The 19657-nt window shown below is 47.3% G+C and overlaps 1 protein-coding gene across 1 annotated transcript in view; it reads left to right on the top strand.

Moving 5' to 3' along the window:
- Nucleotides 1–7055: 7055 nt before the first annotated feature.
- Nucleotides 7056–19657, top strand: part of HK2 (hexokinase 2) — a 64388-nt gene continuing 51786 nt past the window's right edge. Inside the window, 1 exon segment of the mRNA XM_045827499.1 lies at nucleotides 7056–7578. Coding sequence (XP_045683455.1) covers nucleotides 7516–7578 — 63 coding nt within the window. The 5' untranslated portion in view covers nucleotides 7056–7515.

Here is a 19657-nt window from a genome sequence, read left to right as displayed (position 1 = left end):
GCTGGTAGCAGGAGAAGAGTCAGATTTAGATGTCAAGACCGATACAGGTCAATATACTAATAATGATTTGTATGCACACTTTTCAATATCTTGCATTTTTGACTTAACTGTATCTTGCAGATCTTTCCTATTAATACTTAGAGAGCTTTAAAAAAACATGCCGCCCAGTTATTTCATTGTATGGATGTGCTTTACCCTACTTAACCAGTCCTCAAATGATAGGATTCAGGTTGGCCCCAGTCTTGCTATGACAAAAATGTCCCAGGGAACACCTTACACAGGATGCGTAGGTGTACCTGTAAGAAAAATGAGATCTCAGGGTCAATAGGCAAGTGCACTTGTAATTGATGGAGAGCGTCATACTGACCTCATGGGGGCTGTATTCTTCCATCAACAATATGCTGGGAGAAAGGGTACTTCTTTCCCCCTGGTAAGGTAAGGTGTATTATCATGATTTGATTTTACCAAGCTCATGAGTGAAAAATGTTGGGTCAGTATATTTTAAATTTTCATTTTCACTGTTATGAGTGATATTAATCATCTTTCCATACATGAAACAGCTATTTGTTCTCTTCCTGTGAACTCTCTGTATCTCTTACTGAAGGGTCCTTGATTTCTTTTGTTTATTAATTTGAAGAAGCTCTTTATCTAGTAGGAAAATGAACCTTTTGTATCTGATATATGTTTTTGTCTAGGTTGACTCTTGACTTTGTTTAATAGAGTCTCCTTTATGGGCCTCTTATGAAATTTATGTTTTCAGTCTTTCTTAGCAAATGAACCAGGTTCTTTCCATGGTTTGCAGAATTTGGGAAGATAGTCTAGTCTTTCCTTTTCCTATTAATGTTAGAATCAGCCTTTTTAAACCCATAATTTTTAGTTGGAGTACATTTAAAACTTACAGGTTTACCTAAGAAGAAATGAAATTCAGTGAAGCACTGTTAAGCCTCCTTACTTGCTCTCATCATCCGATCCCTTGTACATTTAAGTTCCTAGACATTTTGTCTTTTTGTTCACTATTACAATAGAAGAAAAGATACCATTAACATTTCCTGATTGTTTATATGGCACTAGGATTTGTGAGAGCTCCCAGCTGATTCTAACGTAGTGGATATATAAGGGCAGGAAGGGAGGATGCAGGGAGGACCTCTGGCTGTAGTCCAGGAGGGGCTGTTTCATCACTGGCATTGTTTAGAATTGCCAGCCCATGGTGATAATAAAAAACCAGGCCAACTGAAGGTTTTATTATTGTTTCTAACTTCTCCACAGCAAGACACTCCTTATAGCTTGTACCCAGGGCCAACTGCCTTAACCCTTGGTACACCAATCTTTCAAAGAACAGCTAAGGGTGAGAACAACTGTCATGGAGTCTTTTCTGTCCCCAACCCTCACATTCAAACATTTAACAAGTCCTGTGTGGGCTACCTCTTACTTTCCTCACTTCTTTCACTTTTCTGTTCTTCTTCCATAAGTCTTCACTAGAGGCCTTCAGCATCCATCTCTAGGACTTGGTCTCAGTCCCTACCAGTCTGTCCTCCACATTACATCCAGCCCAGGCGCTGTGCCTGTGAGTGCTAGTGTGATTCTGTCACTTTCTTTATCACTGAGCCTTCCCTGCCTACCTGCCCATCTTCCCTCCTGCCATTACCTTGAAATCATCTCTCTAGATCAGAGCACTGTAGGCCATTGGGAACAAACCAGTCTCTTCCATGTCCCTGAGACTCTGCATTTGCTCTTCCTGACACCTGGAATTTTCTTTAACCACTGAGTTCTTATTGCATAGAAGACTTGACCCCATGAATGAATGAAGTGTTTAGGAAACTAGTATTTAGGGTCTATTATCTACCAGGCTCTGAACTAAAGGTTTTGCGTATTTCATCTCATGATCGCCACTTTGCAGAAGAGGAAAATGGGGCTCAGAAAGGCCCAATGCCACACGATGTTCCCATGCCAACCTCAGCATGCCACAATGCTTTTCTCAAGCAAACTATTTGGGGTTATATGGCCCTGTGGCCCCCAGAATGACAGAATCAGACAGGATGGCCCTCAGTGTTTGGAATGGCATTGGAGGGGGGCCTTCTGGCAATATTTCATAGTGATGTTTTCCTCATTTACTGTGACACTGATTACATCTGTGGACAGGCTCTGGGTTGCAGAATGTGTGTGGAGAGGGTTAATCATCCAGCCCATGTCAAGTCATTGATAGTACGTTTTCCTGGTGTCATTTAGCTTACTGACTACTTTCTCTTTAGTATAGCTCCCAATGAGGGCAGATGTCCTATTTTTAAATCTTTTTGATATATTTTGGAATTTTAGGAAACCAATTTGTCTAAGGGCACTTTAAACTTTCTGATGCAGCATATTCAGTGACTACTGGGTGTGGTAGATGTTTGTCAAGCTCTTGACCTGCCCAGTACCTTTGAACACCCTTCTTACATTTGAGGACTTCTCTAAGGTATGACATCTGGTTGCCTGGGCTTGCTGTCCCCACATCCCTTGCAGCTAGGGCAAAAGAATGTGGCTCAGCCTCTCACAACCAGCTGCAGGATGTCAGGTGGGAAGTAAGTACCATAAAGAAGGAGGTGCTGTGCAGAATTCCTTCTAGCAAGGATGCCAAAGACAGAATCCAGCTGTTAAAGGCTGTAGCATATCCCAGCTATAAAATCCTGTGCCCGGTATCATGAGTGTGGGCAGAGATGCCTAAGCCCAGTGGCGATAGTACCAGCATTTCCACTAGTGGAGTTTAATGGTATAATTTAGACATCACTCTTGGATAGCTAGCCTCTGAGCCTGATTCTCTGGCTCTCCTGAAGATCCTGAAAAGGACTAAATATTCTTCAGCAAACTCCCTTTCTGCTTAAACCAACTTGAATGGATTCTATTTGCAAATCTGACTGATAAAATGAGGTTGTTCCTTATCCTGTGGCTTCTGTTTTTCTATTTTAACTGCTTTTCAATGCCTTTCTTTTCTGATCCTTCGAAATTCATACAATAAAACTATGAAGCACAAGAGATTATGCAGATCATTAAGACCCAATATTAAAGACAATATAATGTAAGGAGTCCTAAGTATTTACATTTAGGGTAGGCTCACCCTTAGTCTTCATATTCTCTACATAATTCCACAATTATAAGATGCTGCAAACTTGATAAATCCTAATTAGAAAAAAGAATATTTGGCAGGTGGAGGTCTCTTAGTAAAGAGGCATCTTTCCAGGGCAGCCCCCTGAAGCCTAGTTGCCAGGTGCAGGTCATCCCTACGTGAGGCCGGACCCAGCCTGGTATAAAGGCTAGAATTTTTATTCATCAGACTATCCTTGGCTGACTTTGGCCTGTGGCTCTGTTTTTCCCTCCTGCAAAACTTCATCACATACAGAGAAATACAAGTTTGGTTCTCAATGATAGACTTTTCTATTCTGTGATCATTGTTTTATGTATGGATTTTATATCTCTGATTAAAGAGTTAATCCCCGAGGAGCAAGAACTGCATATTGTGTTTCTTTTGCATTTTTTACAGTACTGAGCAGACTGTCTAAATGTTGTAAGGGTTTGTTCAATAAATATTTGCTGATTTATTTCTCTCCTGGGGCTGTGGACTCTAAATTGCATGGATGTCTCATTAGTCTTCAACAAGAGAGAGAGAACGAGAGAGAGAGAGAGAGATCTGAGAATCAATAAATAATAAACTCCAGGCATGAAGTTTGGAGCCAGGAAAGTTGAGGATACGTCTCAGCCTTGTGTGAGTAACCCACCTTAGTTTGTCACATGTAAATTGGGGCTAAAACAGTACCGACTCTAACCACCTCACAGGGTTGGGAGCTTTGTAAGGCATAATGTGCACTTAAGTATATTGTGATTATTATCTGGTCCACATGAAATGGGACCAGAGAAGGAAGTGGAGAAGAGACTCTAAAATTACTGTGTGGCGAAGGGATCATAGCTGACATGACCTATTTGGTTTGGCCCCACCTTCCTGGGTCCAACAGATGTTGTAGCACCGGACTATTGGGTTTCCAAGTATATTAGGGAGCAGGAATCCTCTTCTTCATCAACCATTCCTGACCAAAGCCATCAATTCTACCTCATACTTTAAAATATCTAAACCCAAAGCCCAATGCCCTATCCCACCCTCCCCTGGGTTCAGGCCCTGGTCCTCTCCTATAGCTTCAGCCTCTGGTCTCTGACCTTCTCCTCCCATCCACATGGAGGCATTTCTTGCTCCAAAAAAAGCAAGATCACCTCACTCCTCTGAGCTCTGCTGCATATCTAGATCTATATATTGATGGTGTTTCTATAGCTAAAGGGGGAAGCCCAGTTATGAGGCTGCTGCAGCCAAGTGAGAGATGTTGGGTGTGTGAACTAGGGTAGATGGAGAAACAGGAAAAGACTTGAGAAATAACAGATAAAATGATAAACTAACTCTCTCTGTATTATTAAACAAACTGTGAAACATGGTTATCCCTAAGATTTTTTTCTATTCATTCATCCAACAAGTATATATTGCAAGACTACCATGAGACAGACACCATTCTAGGCATTGCAGATGTGAGGGGACAACAAAGAAACAGATCCTGCCCTCTTGTAGCTCACAGTCTACTGAGAAGAGAAAGAATATACAGAAAATCAATAGGCAATCAATCAGGGCCACGGGATAGTGACTTGGGGAACTAATTGAGATAAACTGGTCAGGGGAAAGTCCTCTGAGGAGGTGCTACTTAAGCTGAACCTAGGAGAGGAGGGAGAATGAGCTGGACGCAGAACTGGAGAATAACATTTCAGACAAAAATAAAAATGAAGGGTCAAGGCCCTTGGGTGAGAAAGAGTTTGGTATTTTCAAGGAAAACATGCCAGTGTGAATGCCAAGCAGAGTGCTGGGAAAGTAGTATGGGATGGGGTAAAGATGGGGCAGGGGCAATTTCTATATAAAGACTTAGTGGTCCTTGTCTGGGGCTTAAGTTTTCTTCTAAGATTGGAAACCATTAAGTGAATTTGAGTCAGGAAAAGACATAGAATGGTTTATATACTAAAAGAGTCACTTTGACTCCTGCATGCAGGAGAGACTATAGGGGTCAGGGTAGAAGTAGGCATGAATGGATGCAAGGGGCAAGGTAGGACCGTGTGGTATTGGCTCTGGCTGAGCTGTCGGTAGTGTGACTAGGAGGTGTCCAAGGGTATGGAGAAAAGTGGCCAATTGTAGGATCTATTTTATGGGTCAAGTTGACTGCTTGCTGATGCAGTGACTAGATATGAGGGTAAGTGGCAGGGAGGAAGGATGACTTAGAGTGGATGGTGATGCCCTTTGCTGAGACAATTGGGAAAAGAATGAATTTGGGAAAGAAAAATTGAGTTCAACTTTGGACACATTAAGTGTGAGGTGGTAGACACTTCAGTGGAGATGACAGATGGTGGTTGGAGAGATTTGTTTGGAGCTCTGGGAGAGGTCCTCACTATAGATACACCTGTGTGAGTCATCAGTGTGTGGATGATGTAACAGTCATGGGGCTGGGAGGACTTACCAGGGAGAGAGTATAACTAGATCAGAGAAGAGGGTGGAGGACAGCCCTCCTTACCAGTAGAAAAAACCTGGGCTGAGGTGCCTAGAGAGTGAGGTTTGAGGGAAAGCAGGAGGGTGGAGCTTCCACGCTCCAACAGAAGAAGGTGTGTCCAGGTGGAGATTGCAGTCAACTGCAACCCTGAGAGGTGGAGGAAGACAATGGCAGAGAAGTGATGAGAACATAGGATTTGGTAGCATGTGGGTCATTATGGTGACTATGACAAAAGTATTTTGGGACCCAAAATGTACTGGAGTACAGAGAAGGAGGGGTGAGAAAATATAGCTGGCAAGGGTACATAGCTTTCAAGAAGTTTTGCTCAGAGGCTGAATCATGGATGCCTTTGCTTTTCCTGTTTTTATATTCTTATTTTCCAACAATGGCCATTTATTACTTCTATCACATGCACATTGCAGATAGCATTGCACTTATGAGAAAAGGAGAAATTCCTAGTAGAAAAAGGCACACATTCATCTGTCCACTGCAAACTCTCCAACTTCAGGCTCACTCTTCTTCACAAGCACCAATGTCTTGTCTGCTGCAGTTATTTCATTCTTACTGGCGTTCACCATATGCAAACATTTGGAGTGTGGTGCCAAGCAGTAGCTGTGACTGGGGTTCCTGCCACTCTCAGCATCTGTAAGCCACTCCGCCCCACCCCACACATGTCCAGGATCATTCAGTTACCCACTTACCACTCACCCAGTTTCATTCACGCATCAGTTCCACAGCTGCAGACAAAGCTCATTTCATCCTTCCTTCTACTTTCCCGGCTGGTAGAGTGGCAGGATGGGGTAACAGGGAAAAGATTAGGGCCTCAAAGTCAGATGTATACTGGTTCTTTCCTCCATCTGCTGCTTATTATCAGTGCGACCTTGGGCAAGCCTATCTCTCAACGGTCCTGTGCCTCAGTTTCCTCACCTATAAATGAAGTTAGTAAAACCACATCCTATCCGTTTTGCGATGCCTGGAATTAAGTAAGCAGTAGCTGCGGCGTCTCCTTTTGCATCAGCGTTGAAAGGATAGTTGAGTCACAATAGGTGAGAACTAATATGCTTCAGCAGTGTGACCCGCCAGTGGGGCCCCTCACATGACCGCAAGATGTCAGACAGTATCTCTCTCCCCGCACAGGGCGTGTGCTGGTCCGGTGACCCGTCTTTCCAGTCGCCCCACACACCGGGTCTGTAATCACGCGTCCCCCCCCCCCCCCACCCACCCATACATAGCTGAGCCTGACGCGGCGGCGGCTCATGCGCCTTTCCTCCCTAGCCTCTCGCCACGGACCTCACGTCTCATCCCAGCCTTGCCGCCCCGCCCCCAGCCCCGGGCGCGCCCCTCTGGCGTGCGGGCTCGGGTGTCGGAGCCGCCGCGCCCACGGGCCGTGACCACTGATTGGCTGAGCTGAGGTGGCAGGCGGTCCGGGGGCGCACACACCCTCTTCGTGCAGCCAATGGGTGTGCGCGCGTCATTGACTGGGCGGCCCGCGAGCCGGCAGCCCCTCAATAAGCCACATTGTTGCACGAAACTCTAGCGCAGGAGTCCCCGGCCGCCGCTAGCAACCACGAGTCACCCAGAAGATCCGCGGACGAGAGCAGCGTGCCTGTGAGCTGGAGAGGTCCGATCACCCAAGTGGCGCCTGGTTGCGATTGTTCCCAAGTTGAGTCTTAGTGATCCTGTGGCTGAAGTTAGCGCTTGACAGCCGGGCAACCCGACAAGTCGCCAGGAGTAATTTTTGGGAGCCTTCTGGCAGTTGTGACTCCCCAAGCCTGTTTCTAGACACCCGAGACCCTTCAGACGGGCGCAACATCGCCGTTAGACTTCTTTGTGGGTCGCTCGGACTCACTGCTCCCGGTCGCGCCGCCAAACCCGGGTTAAAAAAGTGCCTGACCACTCCGCCCTCCTTTCCCCACACGCGCTCCAGCCTTGGTTTCCCAACTTGGTTTCCGCTTCGTCGGTCCCTGGCAAAATGATCGCCTCTCATCTGCTTGCCTACTTCTTCACGGAGCTCAACCATGACCAAGTGCAGAAGGTAAGTAAGCGCGGGCCGGGGTGGCTGGCTTGCCCCTGACAAAGTGGCGTGGTCCCTGACCCTCTCTCTGTGTCTCAGCCGAAACTCTCCTTCACCCAGCGGGGACACGCTTCTCCCCCACTCCGGGGAGAGGACGGGTGAGAAGTCTGGGCGGCTGGGAAACTCGTGGGTACGAGGCGCCACGTCCGCTAGGCAGGGGCAGGCTTGTGCGCGCGTGCAGGCGCTAGGGCTCCAGTCCCGCACCGCTTTCCCTCCCTGCCTGCCACTCCAGCGCGCTCGCGCTTTTTTTTTTTTTTCCTTGCGTCCTTGAGGGGCGGGTCACCTGGTTGGTAGTCTTAGACTGATGGGCCACACGGCAGTATCCCCTCCTTAGCCGTCCGAGTTCCGGAGAGAGCACGTGGGGAGGCTGGGGGAAGAGGCTCCGCTGCCGCGTGGGGGCGGGGGGTGGGGAGAGGAGGTTCCCGCGCTAAAGGACGGCGTTTCGGGGCAGTGCGTTCCCTGTGGAGTTCCACAGGCCTTGCGGAGGTGGGCTAGCGGAGAGACCCACCTGGGAGGGAGCTGGGAAAGAGACTGAGAAACTCCGCCCGCCGCGCCCCCTCCCCGGAACTGAGGTGCCCGGAACTGAGTCTCCGCGAGGGGCGTACGTCTCCCCCCACCTCGTCTCCCCCCACCTCGCGGGCTCGGGACCGCCTCCAAGTGGGGGGCGGATTTGCAATTTGGTTTCTGGCACTCGTGCTAGTTACTCGGACAGGACCAACCCCCCCCCCCCCGCCCCCCCAAGCCCGCTCCTCCCTTCTCCCTTGAGATTTTTGTCTTTCTGAAAACGAGCTTTTTACGTCCTTGGCCCTGACCTGTCTGTGACCACCGCGCTCCAGCAGCTCCTCTCCCCCCCCCCCCGCCCCCGCTCTATCTGCCGCCGGGTCATTTACATAAGAAAGAGCCTCTGGCCCGGCCCGCTGCCTAGCTCTGTGCCTCCGGGAATGGGGTGGGGGTGGGGCCCGGCTGGGCCCGAGGCGCTCTCTCTCTGGGGAGGATTTTCTGAAAAGCTCGGGATTTCGGGATTGGCGCCGCCACGGGGTTCAGCTAGGATTTGAGAAGAGAGGATGGGCAGGGGTCGGGGATGTCCAGTGTTGTGAGGCAATGTCGGAGCTTTGCTCAATTACATACTTGAAGTTTCTGGGAAACTTTATTTTTTTTGGCGGAAAATGTCTGGGCTTCGTTTGGTGGGACAACCTGCTCGCACTCCCATTTTGCGGATCCTCAGAGCAAAGGATAGAATCATGGCATTTGTTACCCAGCCTCAGAGTAGGGAACAGTTTTTACTCTTGTTTATCCATGGCTGTTACTCTCTCACTCCTGGGATGTAGCCCTGCTGTGCACTTTATTTCAGTTTATTTAAGAACATGTCTGTTGAGCTGGCAGCATCTTGGCAACTTCTTTGGGCTTCTCCACCCAAAAAATGAGTTAACACTTGGAAGACTGTCATCCCTTGGCAGGTTCTCAAATTCAAAACTATAGTATCTTGAATCCAAACTGAGGGTCTTCTCCGTTGGGTGAGTATCGGTCCAGGACAGTTTATTATTTTACAAATTCACTCTTTCCCAATCCAGAGGAAGGAGGGTAGGTCGGGAATTGTGGAGTTGTATCACTCTCTTGTCCTGGAAGGGGGCCATCTCTTTGGAAAGAGAATGAGCCAGGGTATCTGGAAATGAGTTCTAAATGAGTTCTAATCTCTGTTTTGTGGGCCTTTTAAAAAAAACAACACAAAAAACACAAGACCCTGAGCATGTCGCTTTGCCTCTTTGGACTGTCGGTTTCTTTTTGTAGGATAAGGATGACAGTAGCAACCTTGTCCATCTTATGGAGTTGTGATGATTAAGCACAGCAATGAGAAAAGGTGTTCTCATAGGCTTCTTGACCCTTGTAGCTTCCTTTCTGTGAAGTATACGGGGGACACTTGGGTGTATTTCCTCCAAATTACCAATGGGGGCAGAGTTGAGTCAGTCCTTTAGCTCAACAGGTGTCAGAACCTGGGACTTTGTCTCCTGACTTAGGTGAGTCCAGCTAATTCCAGCTGTAATTACATAGGAAATAGGAAGAGAATCAGAATATTTTGGAACTTTTCACGTTGCTGCTAGAAGGAAGAATTAGGAGAGAAGGAAGACACCTGTTTAATTTTAGAGTCTTTTGAAAAGACCTTGATTTGGTTTCTTCAGAAATCCCCCACTTACATCTTCTGGGGTGTAGTCTGAGGCGTGCAAAGCGTAGGTTCCCCTGCCCAGAACTAGCCCCATCAGTCACTTGTCTCTTGATGTGCAAGCCCAGTGTTTTGCGCAATTAAAAGAGGAAGAAGGGTTATTTGTTTCTTTTTGCCCATTGACACTTTGAAACTCAAACACATGATAACTACTGTGTACCAGGAACTATTTTAAGCTCTTTACATACGTTAATTCATTAACATTCCCAACAGCTCCTTGAAGTAGATATGATTATAGCAAGTCCTCACTTAATGATAATAAGCTCTATGACTTTAAGTTAAATGATATATTACATAGTTAAAGAAGTACAATTTGTCTCATGTGTTCAACTTGTATCCTAACACTGTCTCTTCCCTGCTCAGAATATAACTGTTGGTAGTAGGAATATTTTGTAGCTTTTGCGAACCATTCGATTTGTGTTGTCGAACTTCTATTTCAGACAGCTTGGGAAGCACTTTTTTTTCTTTACCCTGAATGAATAAAATTCCCTCAGAGGCTCCTCAGACAGAGCCAACTTTTTTAAAAAACATTTTTATTTTTCAAAGTGAAACTTCTTCAGCACCCCAAGGAGTTTGAGGGCAGTTAGGGGCCCTTTTCCAGGGGGAATCAAAACAACACAAACCACAACAGTGTTCTCGAAAAATCTGGCAGTCAGAATAAGGAGATATAATGTACTAAGAACTCAAGAACCCCAGAAAACTGGCTTCCTTTGTTCACATACTTCTGGTTTAAAAGACAACTCTTGATAACGGGTTTCTCATTATCATTGTTGAGTTTTGAAGTCAGCAAGTTTGGTTTGTTTTCCAACACTGTATGTTGTCTGCCTTTGCCTTCCCAGAGCAGTGGGGGTGGGGGGCGGTGGCAAATCAGATCCCTGAGTTCATTGGCTATGTCTTAGCAGCACACCCCATGGGTCACAGGGCATGCTTCCCTACACTACGAGTGGCTGTTTCTGTTCACTTCTAAATCAGGTCTCTCCACCTCAGCGCTATTGCCATTTTGGGATGGGTTAGCCCATGTGAGGGGCTATCCCAAGCCTATCTTAAAGACCCAAATTTACAGAGGCAAAAGCTGTTTTGTTTTTGTTTTTACTCTTCCTTTAGAGAATTAGTTTTCAATTCTTAGTGATCCTCCCCTCCCCCCAGTGGACATTTATAATATTTGGAGACATTTTTGGTTATCACAAGGTAGGTGGGTGGTGATGTGTTATTGCATCCAGTAAGTGGAGGCAAGGGATGCAGCTAACATCCTGCAGTGCATAGTGCAGCTCCTCCACAGCAGACTTTTCTGGCCCAGAATATGTACAGGTTGAGAAACTGCATTAGAAGAATATGGCCCATTCCCCTTCAGTTTTACAGGGGTCAGTTCAGACCGTAGCTCTCAGTGTGCCACATCATGGGACAGTCACGGTGGCTTTTTACAGAAGATGAATGTAAGGTGAGGTCTACAGATCCACAGCAGTCAGTGGATGTCCATTACCCCTGGCTGAAGGGTGGGTTACCTGGGTTACCGTTTTTCTGTCCTCACCCAGAAGATTGTGAGCGACAGAAGCACTTTAAGAAGCCAGCGGGAGAGAAGTCTTCTCAGCTGTCCCCAGGAGAGTCTCACCCTGCTGTTGCTGGTGTTTCCATGGAGGCCGGGCATCCGCCAGGTTTCTGACGAGGCAGGCATGTGTGCTGGATGAACATGAGCTCAGGAGCTCCCGTAGCTGGGAGCAGAAAAGAGGGGCCACTGATTCCTAGTGAAGGACAGTCCAGCAGTCACCGGGAGAGGCTGTGTGGGGAGGTGTGAGACCAGGCTCCCTGGGGTTGAATCCTACCTCACTGCGGAATCAGCTGTGTGCACTTGGGCTGGTTAATGTAACCTCTCTAGGCGTGTTTTTTCCTCTTGTAAAATGGAGAGTGTTTGGATAACACCTTACCGGGGTTGGTGTAAGAATGAAAGAGTGCATTAATGTATGTGAAACTCTTAGACTGTGCCTGACACATGATCAGTACTTTGTGTGTTCAGGATTAGTACATAAAGGAAGATACTGAGATACTCTGCTGTGCTATTCATGGGGCAGAAGCAAAAGAGACCCTGCTTTTTTCCCAAGGGCTTTTAGGGCACAGAGGTTGTGACTCATTTTACACTGTTTGATGTCAGATTGGAGTGAGGTTCTGACCCATTTACGCTCTCTGATGCCAGATTGGAGCAGAGGACAGGGAGGGCGGAAGAGTGGAAAGTTCCTAAAGCCCAGGTATTAAGGAAGTGTACTTATTGTCCCTTCAATTTCTGAAACCTTTTTTTGTGGACAGAGGAGACCTGTCTTTGAGCTCTTCCTCCAGCTGCTTTCCTTCTGGTCCTCCGACGAGCTAGCCACCCCTACTGGGAGCCTCTGGGATGCAGTGGTTATTGGTGTGCCTCAGGCTGAAGCGACCTCCATGAGAGACACAGCTCCACTGACGAATTGCAGCATTAGTTCAACCTCTTCTCACTGTAGAAACCTAGTCACCTCCTCAGTACCTGCCCCAGAGGGCAGAAGGACAGAGGCTCCCAGGGCAGTTGCTGAGGCCACTTTTGCTGGAGTTGGCCAACGAGACACTTGGCTCATTCTTCTTCACATTTGCCCCAGAGTTTGGCTTCCCGTGGGAGAGACTGAGCAGCCCAGTGCTGTCACAGGTCCAGGTTGTGGGAGGTTTTGGCCTCACTGACCCCATAGGGTTTCACTGGAGGGGACAGTCATTCTCACATTCTTTTGGAACATTGGGTGGAGGGTCCCTGGCCATTCTGGGCCTCAGCAGAGACATGTTCGCACCTCAAACAGAGGCTCTGGGCTGTCCCTTGTGGCTCCTCCTATCAGGGATACCTGGGGTTCTTGACAAAGCCAAGGGGGCCCTTTGTGTGGAACCCACACCCCACTCCCCTCAGCCCTGTGCAGCCTTGTCTTGTCCAAACCAAGTCGGGAGTCTTGACTGTTCCCTGGGGAACAGGAGCCAGAGCATCCCCGTTCTCCTAGAGCGCTGCCCTCTTTCTGTGGTGGCTATGCTCTCTGCACTTTCACCTGTGGATCTCTAGGCATTTCCTTGACATTGCTTCCTAGAAGGCACTTTCAATCAGGACGGAGAACTTGGCCTCGGGAGCCCACGGCACCCACGCACTGACCCACCCAGCCTTCCTGCCCCTCTGCACCCTCTGCTCAGTAGCCCCTCCCTGGAGGCGGTCCCTGTTCTTGAAAGTCATTCCCAACCTCTTCCTTCTGGCATCTGCATATTGTCTGATAGGGAATGAAGCCAGATAAGCCATCTGGCAGCTTTAATTAGGGTTAAGTGAGGGCATCTGAAGCTGCCACTTATTCTTTTTCCCATTTGAGGGACTTTCCCCTCCAGCTACCTGCTTCCTCCCTAGTTTTCCTGAATCAGCCCTTCCCGATGAAGCCTGCAGCCAGCCTTGTCCCAGCAGTTCCTCCCCCGCCCCGCTCACCTGCATTTCCTGAAGATCTTAAAACTACTTCCTAAGTGCTGGGCCTTGTCCCTGGGCTTTCCTATAACTCCTTGAGCAGCCCTCCAGGGCAGACATTATTAGCCTGCTATTCAGATGAAGACACCAAGACCCAGAAAGTGACAGCACCTTACTCAAGGGCAAGTCAGAATTCACACCCAGACTGTCTGACACCAGAGCCCAGGCCCTAAATGGGGCTCTCCAGGACAACCGGAGATGGCCAGTTGTGTTTCAGTTTCACAGAATAATGTGTCAGGTGCCAGTTGAGAAGGAAGACCTTAGGGATTATCTAGTCCAAACCCTTCATTTTACAGATAAGGAAAAGTGTCCCTGAGTGCTGTGTCCTTGGGGACCAGCCGAAGCTTACACAGGACAGCTCCAGAGCAAGAACCCAGTCTCTCGATCCCCATCCCGTTTCCTTTCAGCACCATTGGCGCAGCATGAGCTCTCCTCATCCGTCACTCAGGTGTGGGCTCCCCGAGAACAGAGGCAGGGTTTGCTTGGTGGCCTGTACCTAGGGTGACCCTGTAATTTTTTGTCCAAACTCGGCCACTTTTGAGAGTGAAAGGGGGCTCTATTACTAGTTATGCTACTATGACAGTGTAAACTGAGATTGTCTTGGGCAAACGGGACCTGTGGTTGCCCTGCCAGTGGTGGACGTGACCATGGGGTTGATGGGGCAGACTCTGAATGTGATGCAGAAGCACAGACTCAAAGGGATTTGGTCCAGCAGGTGGACAGTGGGCACCAGACAGGAGTGGGGGCTGTCCAGGGGATGCAGAATCTGATCCCTAGGGGACCTGGGATACTGGCCAGGACAGACAGGTAGACAGAGAGGAAACTGTGCTGCTGCCAGGATCATGGACATCAAGGATCCAGCCCTGAAGAACAAGGTCAAGCTCAGAGTCCCTGGGCAGTCTGGAACAGCCGGCGCCTCTGCTTCATTCAAGTTACCCTCCTCCTTTCTTTGGCTCTCCGTGGCCCCTTGTATGTAACCATAACCAATTTGTCTTGAGCACCTACTATATCTCAGTACTGAGATAGCTGCTGGCATCACACGTACAAAGTTGGGAACAGGCAGTCAGTGCCTTTAGTCCTCTGGTACCAGTGAGGGAAGAGACTCAAGGTGTCAAAAGTGCATTGACGTCATGGCTGGGGCACTTGGGAAGGCGTTCGGGGAGAGACCATTTGTGCTGGGCCCCGAAAAGGCAAGTGGGAGTTCGTTAGGCCAGAGGAAGAGCACATTCTAGGCATGAGGTCAGGACATACACGTGTTTCTAACCTTTGTAAGACAAACACCCCTCAGAATTGTATTGATGTGTGTAATTTTAGTTATTACAAATTAGGATTTTATTACAGTGAAAGAAACTGCCTGCTCTCTGCCCTTACCCTCAGTTTGGAATGATTTGCTGACATATTTGTCTCCCACCAATAGACTGAGCCCTTTGCAGGCCAAGGCCAGGGTCTCCTTGATGCCGATATCCTCAGTGCCTGTCCCTGGCACATTCAATGTAGTTTTCATCTAATATGTGTGGGAAAGTGAATTGTGCCAGGGTCATGCACATCTGGGACATATTAGTTCTTTGCATTGCTGTCCCCCACACAGAACAAAATGTTTGAGGATGAGAGGGTCCTGGAACCCGTGTGCTGAATGCCCATCTTCTGGACCACGGACAAGGCCTGCTGCCTGAGGTCTGTCTGGCTGTAATTTGATGCAGCCGAAAGCAAGAACTGGAAGAACAGGAAACCCTGTGACTCACAACGGTGCAACAGGATCCTGGAGGAGTGCCTGTCAGCCCCACACTTACCTGCCACCCCAGGCTTGTTAGTACACAGTGCTTCAGAGCTGAAATCTCCTTGAGGTGGCCTGGTGGGCCCTAGTCCCCAGTCAGGGTCTGCCTTGTCCCATCTGAAGAAAGTGTTGTGGCAGATCTGTTACCTTTGGTTAGCTGTGTTTCAGAAGACAAGAGCCTTAAAGAATCCAGGATCTGCTGTTTTTTCCTCCCCAGCATCTTTTGTTGCTCTTTGTACAGCCTTAGTCCTGTCAGGAGTCTGTGAAGGCATTAATATTAATGAAGTCACTGACAGCAGTTACCTGGCTTTCCTGGGATGGGCACACCTGTGCTCCAGGTTAGGGCATTCAGCCGTCCACCGGATGCGTGAGTCCTGCCAGGGACTTGGCTTGTGGTTTGGGGAAGCTTCTCCAAGCCTTGGTTTCCTCATCAAAGATTTGTGGTAAAACACTGGCAAAGGAATAATGCAAAAACTATGAAATTCTTTCAGAACTAAGTTGCAAGCAGGTGTGAGCACCCAGTCACTGGCAGGCATTTAGATTATGGCTCTCCCTTCTGGTTTGACCTCTTTTGAACTCTGGTCTCTTTTGGCTCTCTGACTGTGCATGGTGGGCAGAGTGGGGCCTAGTCAGTGCCTTGCCCTTTCTTCTTCCTATATTTTTAAGTTGAAGTATAATATATGCAGGAAACCAAACATACCAGGTAACCACCACCCAGATCCAGTAATAAATCAGCACCAGCAATAACCATCACTTAGTGTAATCACTATGCTGACTTGTACCAGCATAGATCTATTTCTGTACTTAATATAAATGGACTTAAGTGTGGTGTGTCTCCATCATGTCTGGATTTTTCACACAAGTTTATGTTGTGAGATTCACCTAAGTATGTTGTTACAGGTGGTGGTCAGTGATGCCTTCTCATCACTGTGTACCTCCAGGTACTTCCTGTACCTCCAACCCTGTTTTGACAGGTTGAATTAAAGCAGATGAGACTATACCAGAGGGTATGGTGCTTTCTAAAATTATTTTGAGGAAGCTAGGTTGGAAGCTTGGATATATATCTTTAGGACAAGAACACGGGTACTGAGAAAACTGAAATTCAATCAGTTGGTCTGGTTGGGGTCTAGAAGAAGCTAAAAGGTAGGAATTAGCTAGTGTTCATCCAGCACCTCCTGGAGAGTGGCTCTAGTTATTGAATCAGAGATACCCAAAGAGTGGAGAAAGGAAGTTCAGTGGTGCCTCTGTCTCTTTGGCCCTGATGCCTATATACTTGTGGAGTTGCTTTCTTATTTGATTTGGCCGTTTTGAACTCAGTACACTTGAGTTCATCCTTCTACCAGGAGGGTGTATCCTGTAGAAATCAGCGTTTGCTCGGTCAAGTATTTTATGTGTGCTGAGTAAAAGGATTAGGTGATATGATTCAGCTTCTGGTAGAAATAATCCCTAGGACAAGAGTCTTGGAACAGGCAGGGATGATTACCAAACAATTTAAGACAAAAGATAGTTCATGGGAGTGGGTACCGAGCTCTGAGCTTCCTGACAGCCAAGGCTAAAAGGACAGCGCTCCTGGAGTCAGTAGTTATTTTAATTCCCGCAGCAGGAAGCACAGCACGCCCGGGCAGCCAGACTTTCTCCTGGCATTAATCCTGCAGAGAATTGACTGGTGAGCAACAGTGAACAACGCAGCAACTTTAGACAGTGGAGTATCTTTATTATCCTTCCTTCTCTTGATCCCTTGATTAAAAGCGATAGGATTAAATCATGCTCATTATGAAGGCACTGCATTTAGGAGGTAATGTCATGTAGCAATGGTGAGTAGCTTTCTGGTCATAGAATTCATAATCTCCTTCCAGGATCTTGGGCTTGCCCACACCTCCTGAGCCTTTTCATGTGATCTCTCTAATGTCTCCAGGTTAACATATATTCCCTGACTTGTATATGTACCATAGGTTCTTAGCCCAGAAACAAGTTCCTCTGAATACTGGTCTCACAGGCCACTTATTCACACTTGTGACACTTCCCATGGGTGCCAGGCATTGTGCTTGCCTTTCTGATCCTACTGAGACCCATCCTTTCCATTCATCTCAGAGACATTTATTGGGTCAATAGTATAAGCTGAGTTCTGTGCTCTTTTTTTTTTAAGAAATATTTTCTCTTTTTAAGATTTTATTTATTTATTTTTAGAGAGGGAAGGGAAGGAGAGAGAGAGAGAGAGAGAGAGAGAGAGAGAGAGAGAGAGAGAAACATCAATGTGTGGTTGCTGGGGGCTGTGGCCTGCAGCCCAGGCATGTGCCCTGACTGGGAATTGAACCTGTGATGCTTTGGTTCGCAGCCTGCGCTCAATCCACTGAGCTACGCCAGCCAGGGCTTCTGTGCTCTTACAAAGTCCTAGGGAGCAGGAATCTTGATTTCTTTAGTTCTTTTTTTTTTTTTTTTGATGTATTGTGTGTGTTGTACAACCATCACCACTATCCATTTCCAGAATTGATTTCTTTTAAAATTGTGTCGTAGTTTGTGCTTTGCATAAACTGGTTTTCAATAAAGGCTATAAAATGGGAGAAGCTGGGGTCCCAGCAGTGGTCAGAGACTCAGGGATTAAATAGTATGAATAAGATTTGGATGTTGAAATGTAAGGGTTCTTCTAACACTTCCCTTTGAAACTGCCTAAGATATTCAAGGTTGAACTTGCAGTGCTTATATAACAAACCGTCTAGTTGGAATAGTTCTCTCACACATAAACAGTTTGATCAGGACCATTCTCCTGCTGGGACTCTAGTTTGGCAGTAGCCACCAGCCATTCAATTGGAAGTTACCAGAAGTTACTGCAAGGTGACACAGGACCTTCCCGACCTGTAGTGGGATTGCCATTTGTTGTTTTTGACAATAGAGTAAGGTGTCTGGGGATCCAAGTTCTAGTCTCACGTGTGTGGCCTTGGCCTACTCCCAGGCCAAGGCTACTCACTGGCCTCAGTTTCTCTGAGGTCCCTTTCCGGCTCTCTCCTCCAGACCATCCGTTTTGGGGCTTCCCCATACCTGGCTGGGGCTGGGGCTGTCCCACCAGTCCACTGTGCACTTTCAAGTAGCCCCTCTACCAGAGCGACCCTCTGCTCCCTCCATTCCTTGCATTGTTGCTATGACGTGATTTCCTCTCCTTTTAGTGCTAGTCTGGGGGGAAATGTAGACCCTTAAGGAGATGGGCTTCCCATTTGGGGTGTTACTGTATTTCATAGAAAGTAAGGGGTTAATTTCCCTGTAGACCTCCTCCTGCCTCTACCCATAATTTTGTAGAGGAAGTGGCATGTCTGAGTGGTGTGTTGAGAAAGAAACTGATCAAAATTGCCCAATGAGGAAGTTCTAATCTCAAGATTGCTACATAGGTGTCCTCTGAAACTACTATCTATTTTTCTTTAATACACACTCTTGTCCATGCAGGCAGGTGGCTTCCCCATACTTCACCCAGGCTTTGCTGCTGGCCTGCGTGTGTTTCCCCAGCCTAGAATGACCCCTCCTTTACCCTTTTAAAGAGAAGTGACCCAGTGTGATAGGCTACTCCCCTGCTGCAGAAAGAGAAGGGACAATTTGGGGAAACAGCCTCTGTTTTGTTAACCCTGAATGTGACTAAGTAGAGTTAAGAAATGTCCTTAATCCCAGGGTGTCACTTGGCAGAGGGCAGCCTAGAAGAAGAGAAGGGCTGCAAAGAAAAGAAGGGTTATAGAGCTTTATCTTCATTGCCCCATTTATGCCAATGACTCTGTGGTGTTGGGCTATTCATCCCGTTTCATAGGGAGCAAACTGGAGCTCAGACAGAGTGATTCATCCGATGTTATTACACACCCGTGCAAATGCTAGAGCTGGGATTCGAACACTGAATTTTCTGGTACCACAGCCTGTCCTTTACCATTAGCAGCTGCAGAATGAGGATTGGCCTGAATGATTCTGCTTTGATAATTTCCAATTAAGTACAAGGTTTGTTTTTCCAATTCCCAACACCCAGGATCAACCAAGGATTATTTTACACTCAGCCTAATATCTTCACTATTGACTTTCAGAGACCCCAGGCAGGAAAGTGGTAAAAATGACTTTAAGAATGTTGATCAGACATTTTCGCCATTATCACATTGTTGGCATGGTAGACACCAGCCCAAGGAGAGGGGAAGGTGTTTGATCACCCTGCCCTAAGGTGTCAGCTGGATTAGTCTGGATGGATCTTTGGAATTCTTAATGTTTTCTTAAAAAAATTCCTCATGTCATTCTGATGTGCCTCCAAGTTAGTAACTCTTATCCGGAGGGGCAGAATGGGGACTAGACAGAAGTTACCAGAATAATAGTTTTACCTTAGACTAAAGAAAAGCTTTCTAACAACTAGCACTAACCAACAATAGGAGCTAATCAACTTAGAGAAGTAGTGAGCCTGTCATGCTTGGAAGCATTCAATGAACTGAGGCCTGATGACTTATTGCGGTGAGAGAGACAAACTTGAATGTTGTCTGTGTTCAGTGGAATTAAGTGTGTTTCCCCAAGGGTCTTTCTTTTCTAAGAATGAATA

The sequence above is a fragment of the Phyllostomus hastatus genome, unplaced genomic scaffold (assembly GCF_019186645.2).
Source record: "Phyllostomus hastatus isolate PE091 unplaced genomic scaffold, TTU_PhHast_1.1 phas_scaffold_78, whole genome shotgun sequence".
NCBI classification, from domain to species: Eukaryota; Metazoa; Chordata; class Mammalia; order Chiroptera; family Phyllostomidae; genus Phyllostomus; species Phyllostomus hastatus.
This window is presented reverse-complemented; position numbering and strand designations above follow the sequence as displayed.